Source organism: Prunus avium, chromosome 4 (assembly GCF_965620075.1).
Source record: "Prunus avium chromosome 4, drPruAviu1.hap1.1, whole genome shotgun sequence".
Classification (NCBI taxonomy): Eukaryota; Viridiplantae; Streptophyta; class Magnoliopsida; order Rosales; family Rosaceae; genus Prunus; species Prunus avium.
Window position 1 is genome coordinate 24,449,579 of NC_142287.1, and position 12,912 is coordinate 24,462,490.

Sequence of the window (12,912 nt, forward strand, 5' to 3'; positions counted from 1 at the left end):
AACGCCCTCGGCGTGGACCCTCGGCATCTGAACAAGGATATCACCCCTCTCCTGAGCTTCTCTGGCGACGTGGTTGAACCAATCGGCAGTGTCCAGCTCCCGTTCGCTGTCGGTACCATCCCCAGACGAACGGTCCTCTACACCCATTTTCTAGTGGTCGACTGCCCAACGGCATACAACGCTATCATCGGCAGGACGGCGCTCACAAAAATGAAGGCCATGCTGTCACCACACATGCTCCTCCTCAAGTTCCCCACACACGCTGGCGTCGGCCAAGTGCGAGGGGACCAATTGAGTGCACGGACGTGTTACGTTTCGGCAACCAAGGAATCGGCAAGGGCTGCGCTTCGCGAAACATACTCGGTCGCCACCAGCTTGGGCGTACCGAACGGCAGGGGGACGGACAAACCAGATGACCCCCGAGATGAGACTGTAACCCCGCAAGCGCAACCCGCCGAAGATTTAGAACCAGTCACCCTCTCCGAAGCACAACCGGACAGACAAGTTCGAATCGGTACAACCTTGAGTCCGGCACTCAGGGCCGATTTTATCACCTTCCTGCAAACCAATGCAGAAGTCTTCGCCTGGTCATACGACGATATGCCCGGCATCGCCCCGAGTGTCATCAGCCACAAGCTCAGCATCTGCCCCACTTTCAAACCCATCAGGCAGAAACGGCGGGCCTACGATGCCGAACGGTATGAGGCAATGAGGCTCGAAGTAGACAAACTGAAGACCATCGGCTTCATCCACGAAGTAACCTACCCAATTTGGCTGGCAAATTCGGTTTTAGTCAAAAAATCAAACGGCGCCTGGAGAATGTGTCAAGACTATACCGATTTAAACAAGGCTTGCCCAAAGGACAACTTTCCTCTGCCACGGATCGATCAGATGGTGGATGCCACGGCAGGCCATGAACTTCTCAGCTTCATGGATGCATACTCAGGCTACAACCAAATATTCATGAGCCCTACCGATCGCGAACACACGGCATTCATCACCGACAAGGGACTTTACTGCTACAACGTCATGCCGTTCGGCCTGAAGAACGCTGGGGCGACATACCAGCGATTGGTCAACAAAATTTTTTCCGACCTCATTGGCACCTCGATGGAAGTCTACGTGGACGATATGCTGGTCAAGAGCAGAACGGCCGATTCTCATCTCCACAACCTTTCGCTCATGTTCGGCGTCTTAAAAAAGTACAACATGCGCCTCAACCCGAGCAAGTGTGCCTTCGGCGTTTCCTCGGGCAAATTTCTCGGCTTCATGATCAGCCAACGAGGAATCGAGGCCAACCCTGAAAAAATCAAGGCATTACTCGACATGCAGGTCCCGAAGACACAAAAGGACATTCAGAGTCTGACTGGGCGTGTCGCCGCTCTAGCCCGGTTCATCTCCAAGGCTACCGATCGGTGCGCTCCATTCTTCAAAGCCCTCAAAGGAAGCAAACGGCAGATTGTCTGGACTGCCGAATGCGATCGCGCCTTCCAAGATCTTAAGGCCTACATGAGCAGAGCACCCCTATTATCCACTCCTCTCCCCGGCGAAGAACTCATCCTCTACCTCTCGGTTTCGGCAACGGCACTTAGCTCTGTGCTCATTCGCAAGCCGAACGGCATCGAACTCCCCATTTTCTACATTAGCCATGCTTTGCAAGACGCTGAGATTCGGTACCCCGAGCTCGAAAAACTCGCCTACGCTCTCGTCCTTTCAGCACGCAAGCTTCGGCCATACTTTCAGGCTCACAGTGTTACCGTCCTCACCAATCAGCCTCTGCGCCAGATACTCCAGAGACCGGAGACATCCGGTCGGCTAGTCAAATGGGCCATCGAGCTCGGCGAATTCGACATCCGCTACCACCCTCGTCCTGCCGAGAAGGGACAGGCTGTAGCCGATTTCATCTCTGAGTTAACCGCGTCCGAGGGGCCAGTTTCGAAGGACGCCGCATCCGATCCATCTTCGACGGTACCAGTCGCCCACCCGACCGAAGGAATCTTTAATCCGTCAATTCCACTTTGGACTCTCTACGTGGACGGTTCGTCCAACCGACAGGGCAGCGGAGCCGGCTTGGTACTCAAGGCCCCTGACCAGACAACCATCGAATATGCCATCCGATTCCAATTCCGGACTTCCAACAACGAAGCCGAATATGAAGCTCTGTTGGCCGGCCTTCGGCTCGCTAAAGAAATGGGCGCTCAGCAACTCAGGATCTGTAGCGACTCACAACTTGTCGTGAACCAGATACTGAGAGAATTTGAAGCCAAGGACACTTCGATGGTTGCCTACTTGACACACGCTCGCCGATTGCTGCACCACTTCACTGCGTACCAAGTTCAACAGATCCCCAGATCCGAGAACAGCCACGCCGATGCTCTATCACGCCTTGCATCAGCGATCGACGACAACATAGGGCGCCGTGTGCCGATCGAGGTCCTCACTCGGCGTAGTACCACCGACCTCGAAGTACATGCCGTTCGGCAGGATCCAAGTTGGATGGATCCTATCCACGCCTACCTCGCCAACGGCACGTTGCCTGGCCCCAAACCTGAAGCAACGACTATCCGCCGCCGATCGGCACGATACCTCCTTCTGAATCAGATTCTCTATCGGCGTGGTCACTCCTTACCATTGCTTCGGTGCATGACCCCGCAGCAGGGAAACTACGTCCTACGAGAGATTCACGAGGGGGCCTGTGGGGACCATTCTGGGGCTAGATCATTGGCTTTCAAGACCATTCGGCAAGGGTACTACTGGCCGACTCTCCATGCCGATGCCACCACCCTGGTCCAGAAGTGCGATCAATGCCAGCGTTTCGGCTCCGTTCCAAAGCTGCCTGCCGAACCACTCTCTCCGATTGTTAGCCCATGGCCCTTTGCCCAATGGGGTTTAGACCTCATCGGCCCTATGCCCCAGGGCAAGGGACAGGTCAAATTCGCCATCGTCGCCGTCGACTACTTTACCAAGTGGACCGAAGCCGAAGCTTTGGCAACAATCACTGCAGCCAGGGTTGAACATTTCGTATGGAAGAATATCATTTGTCGATTCGGCCTCCCGAACGCAATAATCACCGACAACGGAAAACAATTCGACTCCTCTCAGTTCCGGCACCTATGCCACCGATTTGGCATCAACCTGTTCTTCGCCTCCCCAGCACATCCGCAGTCGAACGGCCAAGTCGAAGCAATCAACAAGATCATCAAGAAGACGCTGAAGAAAAAGCTTGGGACAGCTAAAGGAGCTTGGCCCGATCTCCTTCCGGAAGCGCTATGGGCCATTAATACCTCCTATCGACGGTCGACTGGCGAGACGCCATTTTCCCTTGCCTTCGGTTCCGAAGCCGTTGTTCCAGTCGAGATCAACGCACCATCGTGCCGAACGGCATCTTACGAGCCAGAGCAAAACGAAGCCCAGCTCACTCTCAACCTGGACCTCATTGAGGAACACCGTTCCCAGGCTCAGCTTCGGAATGCCGCCTACAAACAACGGACTTCCCGCTACTACGACTCGCGCGTCAGACGCCGATCGTTTAAAGTAGGGGACTGGGTACTACGCAAAATCTCCCTCGCCACCAAGGACTCCAACGACGGCACCCTTGGTCCATCTTGGGAAGGTCCTTACGAAGTTGTCACCATCTGCCGCCCAGGCACTTACCGTTTGCGTGGTACCGATGGTCAAACCCTCGGCCATCCTTGGAATATAGAACATCTCAAATATTACTACAAGTGAACGCCCCTTCGGTCATCACCTCTGTATCATACCTTCGGTCGTCACCTTCGGTCATCAACTTTTGTAATCGGTTTAATTTGGAACTCCCTATTCTATACATACGGCACTACCATTCAGCAATATTATGTCAAACATACTCTACATACGACATGCGCACATACAGAATTAAGGGACATGGCACATTAACCCGAAACAAACTGAACATTGATAAATAAGGGGCCACAGAAGGGCCATCTGTCTTTACAATACGCCGTTCGGCACGCTCAAAAATGTTACAAACAAAAAGTCTACGAGGTGGGTGGATCGGCTTCGGTCGCTACAACATCGACATCAGCTGACGCAGGCACAGGATCAGTCGACGGCTCGGCAGTAGACGTAACGGCAGCCCTCGGCCCGGGATGACCTTCCTCCCCACTGCTTGAATCGGTGTCGTCGGTTTCCTCGGCCTCGGCATCCTCGCCCTTGTAGGCCTCCACCATCTCTTCGGTCACCCCTTCCGGCAGCGGTGGTGGATCCCGGAGGAAGTTCAGGTTCAGCTTCTTGTCAGCATTATACCGTTTGACTCGATAGAGAAAGTCGTCACATTGCTCCATGACCTCTCTATCCACCAAACGTGTAAACTCCTCCGACGATCGGTAGTCCGCAACGGCCTTCGCCTTCTCCTCTACTAGCTCCCTGGCATGCGACCGCTCGGCCGCATCCATCGCCACCTCTACCGCTGCCTTCGCCTCATGGGCAGCCATCACGTCCAGCTCGGCCGCCGCCAGCTTCGACGCCAGCTCAGCAATTTTCGCCGCATTCTCCTCGGCACGCTGGTCCGCCTCCTGCAGCATCTTTCCGGCATCAGCGATCTTCGAACGGCCCTCTTCAAATCTCTTTTGGTACCGTTCGGCAGCATTCACAGCTCGCTTCGCGCAGAGCCACATGTCCATATTAGCCTGCCACACCAACGGACACATTAATACATGCCGAATCAAAGTATCCTTAAGCTACAAATCCTACACTTACCGCTGCTTGGAGACGGAAGGCCCGACCGGTTTGTTCACGCAACGTCTTCGTTGACAGTTGCTCCAGCTCAGCCAGCTCCATCTGAGCACCGTCAATCATACAGTTGATGAACGGCACAGCCTTCCGAGGACACGCGATGTTAACCGGTCCCTCCTCTCCCTCCACCTCATCATCAGGGATCAACACCGATGTCCCCTCGTTCGGGCCCCTTGGCCGTTTCGGCAACGGCGTCACATCGATGGGACCCTCGATCTGCCGTTTGCCCGTCATTTGGAGGTGGGCCTCCCGAACGACCTCGGCCTCCGCCGCCCTCTTCTCCCTCCGGCGGTCAGCCACCGTCTGCTCATCAGCCGACGTCCCTCCCGCTGGCCCTGCCGTCTTTCTCTTCTTCGGCCCGGGGGACTGAACCTTCTTCGTCTTTGGTGCCCCTTGCCCCTCCAGACGCCTCCTCGTCGCCTCGCTCATAGGCCTCTCTCCTGCCACTGCAAAACAGGAAAAGCACGAAGTCAAAAAGGAAACGGCAGCATAGAAAAAAAAACACCTCTCGTGCCGAACGGCAGGCGCACATTGATGAGTTCTCACTCACCTCTCGTGCCGAACGGCAGGCGCACATTGATGAGTTCTCACTCACCTCTCGTGCCGAACGGCAGGCGCACATTGATGAGTTCTCACTCACCTCTCGTGCCGAACGGCAGGCGCACTTTGATGAGTTCTCACTCACCTCTCGTGCCGAACGGCAGGCGCACTTTGATGAGTTCTCACTCACCTCTCGTGCCGAACGGCAGGCGCACATTGATGAGTTCTCACTCACCTCTCGTGCCGAACGGCAGACGCACATTGATGAGTTCTCACTCACCTCTCGTGCCGAACGGCAGCCGCATATTCATGAGTTTTCACTCGCCCCTTTGCAACAACCGGCACATCATGCCGTCTCCTATCCAAGCTCACTCCCTTGGGCACTTGGGGGACTACATACCACCATCGGCAATTATGGGACCATTGTGTCCGGGTCAGAATGCCGAATACACATTCAAGTCCCCAACCGAGAAGCTTCTCAATCGGCAACTTGGGGGACTACTGTTTGTACCATATCTGACCCTCCACTCGTACAACGACACGTGGATCTCATAAACTCGCCCAAGCACCCAAGGCCTCGGACAATCGGCATAGGCTACTGATGATATTGTCTCAAAGCAGCAAAAGATCATTACAGGGCCCAACACAGCCTACAATCGGTATCCCCTACCGATTCTGCAGAATCAACCTCGAAGCACCCGCCTGAAATATCTAAGGACTCGTGTCAACCTCATAGGGCCCTCCCACGAGTCCCACATCGAAAATGAGCGCTAAGAGCATACTAAATGCCCTCTATAAGTATGCCCCTCCCACTACAATACAGGGGTAAGACTTTTCAGCTTGACTTTTATACTACTATATAGTCAACAGTAAGAGCTCTTAAAAACAATCTTACTCGAGCATCGGAGGGTCTTAGGCTGGTTCCACACCGGTTCCATAGACTTTACGAGCTTCGCTTATCTTCTATTCAGGATCAGCATCCAAGGACAGGAAGAATCGGCATCCAACACCCAATCGATCTCTTGATCGTCCATCTCACTTGTAAGTTGCACTCATCTCTATCTATTCAAGATTTAGCGCCAACACCCTCTATATGATTGTACTTGTTTATTCAATGACACCAAAAAACTCTCATGAGATCTCTTTCAAATAACTAGGATAAAGTCATGCAAGAACAATGGAAAATGCTACAAAAATGCAATCAAGATGATATAAAGAACGCAAGGATGTGAGAAAAGCCCACAAAAAAGCTATGCTTTTAGGTAGGGGTGGGGACAATTTCGGGTCAATTTCACCGAATCGTTTAACCTGATCATAGTGGGTTGGGTTGAGTTAACCTAAAAATGAATAAGTCTTGAGTTTAAAAAATTATAAACTGCTATGTACGAGTTGGGATACGGGTTGGAACCAAAACTTAAAAGTTGATTTAATATTGAGTTAACTCAATCAAACCGCCTAACTCGATCACAAAAATTTGAGTTGACCTAATAATGAGTGAATTTTGAGTTACGAGTTGGGACTAAAGACCCAACCCAACACAAACCATGCCCACTGCTACTTTTAAGTCTAGGAAAGAAATATTAATTAAAATGATGGGAGTTTCTTCGAGTCCCAATTGAATTGCCCTTAAAAACGTCCTAAAATGTTTGGGCTAAAATTTGTGAAACCCCAAGCCCACTACAAGGCAGAAGCATATACTTCTCCTGTCAACCCACTTGGCCTGCACATTGTGCATAGGGCCATGGCTGCCACCAGTTTCGTAGCAGCGTCACTGGTAAGAAGAGCAGCTGTGGCTTTTGCTCTCTCCCATCCTCTCATAAACAACAAGGTCTCTTACCACAGGACCCTTGTCACCTTTCCTCTCAGTCCTCGTTTGAGTTCTTCAGGTGCGAATGTGCGTTTTTGGTACTTGAGATTATTAAGGCATAAATGATGTTGCTTTTCCCTCTCCATTGTATTGGTGCTAATTTCTTGTAATTTTGACTACCTTTTGGATGATTTGTGGGTATATGAGAAGGAACAACTTCGAATCCAACTAGTGCATGATTTGGTTGTCAAAAATTGAAAAGAAAAGCAAAGAGAGAGACATTTGAGCTTAAATGCTGAAAAGGCAGAGATACTAAAGCATTGCAAAAAATTTGTCAAAAATCAGGCATATTCAAGTTGGATAAGTTGAATGTGTGATTGGTCAATGATTTTTCATAACATATATTAAACTAGACTTAGCTGCATGACCATCGGTTATTTGGTATGTAATATGTTATTGCTCTTCTTAATGCAGCGTCAGGAATATGCCACTTAGCTCAAGCTGTTAAGAGGGATGTTGATGATTTACTTAAAGGAGTGGTGGACAAAACTGTTATTGAAGAAGTAAAGCATGTTCTTGAGATGGTACTTGAAAACTTGTATTACCTTTCTGTAAATGTAGCAGCTGGCTGTACCTTATCAAGATGAAATTTATTTCTTAGTCCCTTTAGAGAGAACTACAAAGTTCAGATTTTTGGACCTTTCGAAATAAGAGTGTAGCCTATTTATCACTGAAAATTGACAGATGGATGTAAGCTCACCATAGGTTTTGCTTTTCTTGTTACTAGAAAATGTAGATATGTTTCTAAGGTTTTTTTTAAAATCTTTGTTTTCCATTTATTGCAGGCTAGACGTGCGTCATTAAGAAGGGAAGTTCTCCATACAAATTTTCTCACCCCTCCAGTGTTGAAGGAGTCGATGCTAGCATTGGAAAAGCTAGCTGATTTGAAAGCAGTTGCTCAGGGTGGATACCCACAGGTTGAACTAAATAGTTCCAGCTCTATTTGATTCTGATGCACATCAGAGTGTTTGTGTATTAATTAACATATGTTTTCGCTTCTTCAAACTGTCTAGGCTGAGCGGTGCCGAATCTCAGTTGGACATCCAGAACTATTGACAAGTGATCCTGATATTATTGTTGCATTGAGGTAAGCAATATTATATCTCTACAATTTTTATGATTAGAATCACCCATCTTTTAATCAATGTGAAGCCTTTTTTTTATTTTTTTTCTTTGATGGTTACTTCTAGTATCACGGGAAACTTTGGGTTTCAACCTTGTTCTCATGGTGACTTCCTAGGCGCAATTCTTGGTACAGGGATTGCTAGGGAGAAGTTTGGAGATGTTATTTTTCAGGTACGATTTATATTCTTGTTTTAGTTGCTGCTATGTTATTAAATTTTTCTGGGAGGTTTCTAAACAGAGACTGCAAGTGTCAATATTCACATTTAATATGAAGAAGGCTAGTTTTAAAGCTTTGTCTTTTCTTTTATCTTCTAGAAGTTATAATTTATGTAACTGATTTTCTGACCACATCCACTTTCTGTTTGTGAGTACCCAATTAGTATGGACACATTCAGAGGAGTCTTGTCCATGCCCCATGCTTGTTGAGAACTGATAAACCTTAAAAATGTGTTTGCGACACTTCTATTATTTAAGAACAAACTTTGCTATTCTGTCTCAAACACTTAGCACTTTGTCAATGTTTCCAATGAGAGAAAGATTATTATGTTTTTATATGTAAACTATGATAAACTTCTTGAAAAAAAAAAAAAAAGCTACAATAAACTTTATCCAAACTAGCCAATATAAATCAACAGATGTCATCTTGGCCTCACTTTACCAGTGGTTACTTAAGAATTTGCAATGTCAGGATTTCTGTCTCATGTCTGTGTTCTATATTTGTAAACAGTGTTGCTCCTGTGGTCCTGCCATAGCAGGGCCATGTCTGTTCAATGTCTTTGTAGAGAGGTATTTATCTGCAATATCATCCCCCTTAAGTGCAATATTCTTTTAAAGCTGTCAGTTAGGATACCCGTCTGTATTGCATTCATATTCCCTAATTCCAACTTATACCCTTGTATGGCCTGGTTGAAATCAGTGTTTATAGTTTTTATTTATTTATTTATTTTGTAATGCTGCCAGGGGGAGAAGGGGGCTCAAGTCATCGTTGTTCCAGACCTTGCTGACTATCTTATATCATCACTCGACAAGGTTGTTTAACTTCTGAGTATGTTTCTCCTGATACTCTTATCTTCCAAATTAACATCAATGGAAAAAAGATGTATTTATTTTCCCTTTTGGTTCCTTATTAGCTATGGTAAGATTAAAATAATCTGTTATGCAAACTAGTATAGTTGAATGAGTTACATCTCATTCACTTTCTCAAAAAACATCAGAAATAAGTATTGTGTTATTTGTTATTATTCTTTGGTGATCATTGCAAATGTACATTTGGGAGATAAAACAGTACAAAACAATGGATAGTAGAAAAAGAATGGTACAAAGGTCCAATGTAGCTATGTATCACACTATTTAACTGCTTGCATTTCATGATTGTAAGGCATTTTTCAATTGCAGGTTGGCAACGTTCCTGTATCTCTTACTAAGATACCACTGATTGCTCTTGATTACGAACAACCAAGGTTGCGCAAATTATCATATTTATGTTATCCTTTTTTCATAATGTGTAATGCTTTTTATCTAGCATCAGTTAGTAACTTACTATGTACTCTTTGCAGAACTAAGTCGTTTAAAGCCATAGAATTATCACTGAGGATTGATGCTATAGCTAGTGCAGGATTTAAGATTTCACGGTCAAAACTAGTTGATCTGATCCGGTACGGCCTACACTTATACTGAACTCTCCCTTCAATTATTGGTAGTATCTTTGATTTCATTAAGCTTTATTGAGTTAGTTAATCCTATGCTGTTGGTTTACTGCATAGTTTGATGGTGATATTTCTTTTATAAAATATTCATAATCTGTTACTCAAAAAGCCTTATGTTGTTGCATAGACTTGGCTGCTCCTTTATATCCTTTTTATTTTTTTCCCCACTCTTCATCTGCATTATGCCATATCTTTTGTAAGTCTATGTAATTGCATGCCCTTGGCTGGCACTTTTTTGGGCCTTTGGATTTTCCTTTTTTTGGCCTTTCTTCATCTGCATCTCCCATATCTTCTGGAATTCTGTTGTTATATTCTTGTAGCATTCTCCACTTCAATTTGAAATATATGCCAATTTTCAATTGTGAGACACTGCACATCCTCCAACTTGCTCATTAAGCAATGAAGTCAACACGATTGATGAGTTTTGAGGGACATCGTGCATTATTGTTGTGCAGGAGAACCATACTATAATACATATAATATATACACACAGAGTAAGACTCTTTAAGTAACTATAAAATAAGTATCCAACTTCGGAATTTTAAATCCAGAATTAAAGCACTCCATCCATCAAGATTAAACACACATTTAAAAGGGTTTTAACCTTTACATTTCAGTAAAAGACCTAAAAGATCAAGGTTTTTTATTTACATTAGTTACTTACAAGAACCGTACCCCAAATATAATCACATTTGCTGTGCATCAACGCATTTATATGATTCAAACACATGGCCTAAAGTGTTGAAAGGTGAAAAACATGATATTAAAGTTTTTTCTTATCTGTGCAGTGATGGGGATGTGCGCCTCAACTGGACCCCTGTTACCAAAAATGGAGCTACACTCAAGACTGGTGATATTGTATCGGTTAGAGGTAAAGGAAGACTGAAGGTGAGTTGTCATATTCAAGAAAATCACTGTTTGATCAAATGACTTGTCAGCCATATTGATGCCAAAATTGGATATGTATACTTCTTGGATTGTTCTTTAGCCTGGCATTTCTGATGCTTTATTGTACTTCGTTTCAGATTGGAGAAATTAACTCTACGAAGAAGGGGAAGTTTGCAGTTGAGCTCATTCGTTATCTGTAAGTTTTGAAACGGGTACCAATGCCACATTAGTATGCATGGACCCAAAGAAGTTCTGCGATGAGCGATTTTGTAACTTAAAGCCAGACAGGTTCTCTTTCTAAAGATCAAGCATATGCTCCATTGCATCAAAGTTTGGCACTATTTTGTAAGTTCAAAGTTGTACATATTTATATTTTCCTCCCATATATTGAATTAATTTTGTACTTACTTTGTTGTACTACGTATAATTAACACTTTTAATACTATCTAAGCTTTAGAAATTGTGCTTGTAACATGATATCCTTCTGATTTTGTTTATTTAATTTGACTTGCATGGTTCATTGCTAGATATTTTCCTCTTTGTTTTTTTCAAAAAAAAGCAAAAGATGCAACAAGGCATCCCCGAGTATTAGTGTTTGGTGTTTGGGAAAGAAATGTAATATCTTAGCAAGAAAATAAAAATCCGTCTGGTCAGAAAAGGCATTTTGAATTTTATTTTTTCCGAGGAAAAATTCTTTTATGGAAATTGGAGCTCAGTAATGAGAAAGAGCCCTACATGAAAACGTTCTTTAATGGAATACATAGTATCTATTTGTTTGTATCCCCCAAAAACAAAACAAGAAATCTATTTGTTAATTTATGCTGAGAAAATTACATCAAAGACTGCCTTGCAAAACCTGAATCTAAACCGACTTTCCAATCTCCATAAGAATGCAGCACAAAACTATATCAACTAATTACAAAGAAAAAAACACAAAACAAAAGAAGCTATCTATCTTTTATTCATTCGATTACCTTCAATGTCCTTAGCATGAAACTTTGGATAAATTCAAGCATACCCACAAGTTGCATGCTGACATTTAACTCCATGCAAGCATTTCTTATCGCACTTGCCACAACTGTTTACATTGTTTAAAATGTTGGTACAAGTTCCATGGCAGCAAAGCTCTCCAAGGTTGCACTTACGACCACATTGCCCACAGTGGTTCCTATCTCCAAGAACATTGACACACTTTATCTTGCAGCAAAACAAAAGGCTTGTTCCTTTGTTCACCGAAATCCCATTACAGATGTTCTTCTTAATGGGATTGCACTTAGCACCTTGCTTAATTACACTGCCCAAGAATCTACTTCTTGATCTGAAGTTCAGCAATGGAGAGTCGAGCACGTATTCTTTGCCGTCTTCAATCTCAGATGAGAAGGCCATTTGGAATTGCATTGCTATGAGCAAAGGTATGATGACGGAGAGAATGGTGGTAAGCTCAAGAAACTTGGCCATTTTTTTGACAACTATGGAAGGTAAGGAAGATGAAGGGCTTGTATATAAGCTGCAAGTTGCAGATAAATATTCCACGTTGGGGAAGTTGAAGTTTTATTGGCATGTGAAATTGTCAATGAGTTTGTGACAAATAAATTAGATTGTCAATGAGTTTTGTTTATATGCAACCACGACAATGCTGTTCATATTTTTTTCAAGTCAATTCACAATTGTAACAACAAAAAAAAGAAGTCAAATTCATGGCTGCTTACTTTTTGTCTTTTAATAGTTAGGAATATTTGGATTTTTTTTTTTTTTTTAAAGAACAAGGACAATGGTACAGATTTCAGTTATGCCAAAAGTAGATGGGGACAACTATTTTAATTGAAAGCACCTAATGCTCTTTAACCATTTCAGTTATTCAAGAACATGATTTCGGGTGTTTGAATAAATTGAAATTGCTACATCTTGTTGGAGGACTGATGAGGGCATATACATATTTAATATTTTCTGAACTTTCTTTTAGGTATGGATTTGTATTCATCCCCTCAATCGCGAAAGAGAAAAAAATATGTT

The 12,912-nt window shown here is 44.7% G+C and overlaps 3 protein-coding genes across 3 annotated transcripts; 1 reads left to right on the forward strand and 2 right to left on the reverse strand.

The window, feature by feature from the left end:
• Positions 1-4,016: 4,016 nt before the first annotated feature.
• Positions 4,017-5,202, reverse strand: LOC148295084 (uncharacterized). Its single transcript, XM_088252380.1, has 2 exons — positions 4,738-5,202; positions 4,017-4,667 (listed from the first exon to the last, which is right to left on the reverse strand). Exons 1-2 carry the CDS (start codon positions 5,200-5,202, stop codon positions 4,017-4,019), a joined length of 1,116 nt encoding a protein of 371 aa, XP_088108506.1.
• Positions 5,203-6,924: 1,722 nt separating this feature from the next.
• On the forward strand, positions 6,925-11,306 carry LOC110773297 (RNA-binding S4 domain-containing protein). Its single transcript, XM_021977799.2, has 10 exons — positions 6,925-7,199; positions 7,595-7,704; positions 7,966-8,097; positions 8,194-8,267; positions 8,371-8,476; positions 9,266-9,334; positions 9,701-9,765; positions 9,862-9,960; positions 10,800-10,899; positions 11,037-11,306. Exons 1-10 carry the CDS (start codon positions 6,956-6,958, stop codon positions 11,097-11,099), a joined length of 1,062 nt encoding a protein of 353 aa, XP_021833491.2. The 5' UTR covers positions 6,925-6,955; the 3' UTR covers positions 11,100-11,306.
• A 601-nt stretch (positions 11,307-11,907) lies between these two features.
• On the reverse strand, positions 11,908-12,357 carry LOC110773299 (protein GRIM REAPER-like). Its single transcript, XM_021977800.2, has one exon. It carries the CDS (start codon positions 12,355-12,357, stop codon positions 11,908-11,910), a length of 450 nt encoding a protein of 149 aa, XP_021833492.1.
• Between the last annotated feature and the right edge of the window lie 555 nt (positions 12,358-12,912).

Excerpts from the sequence above, each read along its gene's own strand:
- LOC148295084 (XM_088252380.1), bottom strand. The coding sequence starts at position 5,202 with ATGAGCGAGGCGACGAGGAGGCGTCTGGAGGGGCAAGGGGCACCAAAG. Across the intron at positions 4,668-4,737 it reads CCTTCCGTCTCCAAGCAGCG|GCTAATATGGACATGTGGCT; the intron begins GTAAGTGTAGGA and ends TTGGTGTGGCAG.
- LOC110773297 (XM_021977799.2), top strand. The coding sequence starts at position 6,956 with ATGTTTGGGCTAAAATTTGTGAAACCCCAAGCCCACTACAAGGCAGAA. Across the intron at positions 7,200-7,594 it reads TCCTCGTTTGAGTTCTTCAG|CGTCAGGAATATGCCACTTA; the intron begins GTGCGAATGTGC and ends TTCTTAATGCAG. Across the intron at positions 8,098-8,193 it reads CTCAGGGTGGATACCCACAG|GCTGAGCGGTGCCGAATCTC; the intron begins GTTGAACTAAAT and ends CAAACTGTCTAG.
- LOC110773299 (XM_021977800.2), bottom strand. The coding sequence starts at position 12,357 with ATGGCCAAGTTTCTTGAGCTTACCACCATTCTCTCCGTCATCATACCT.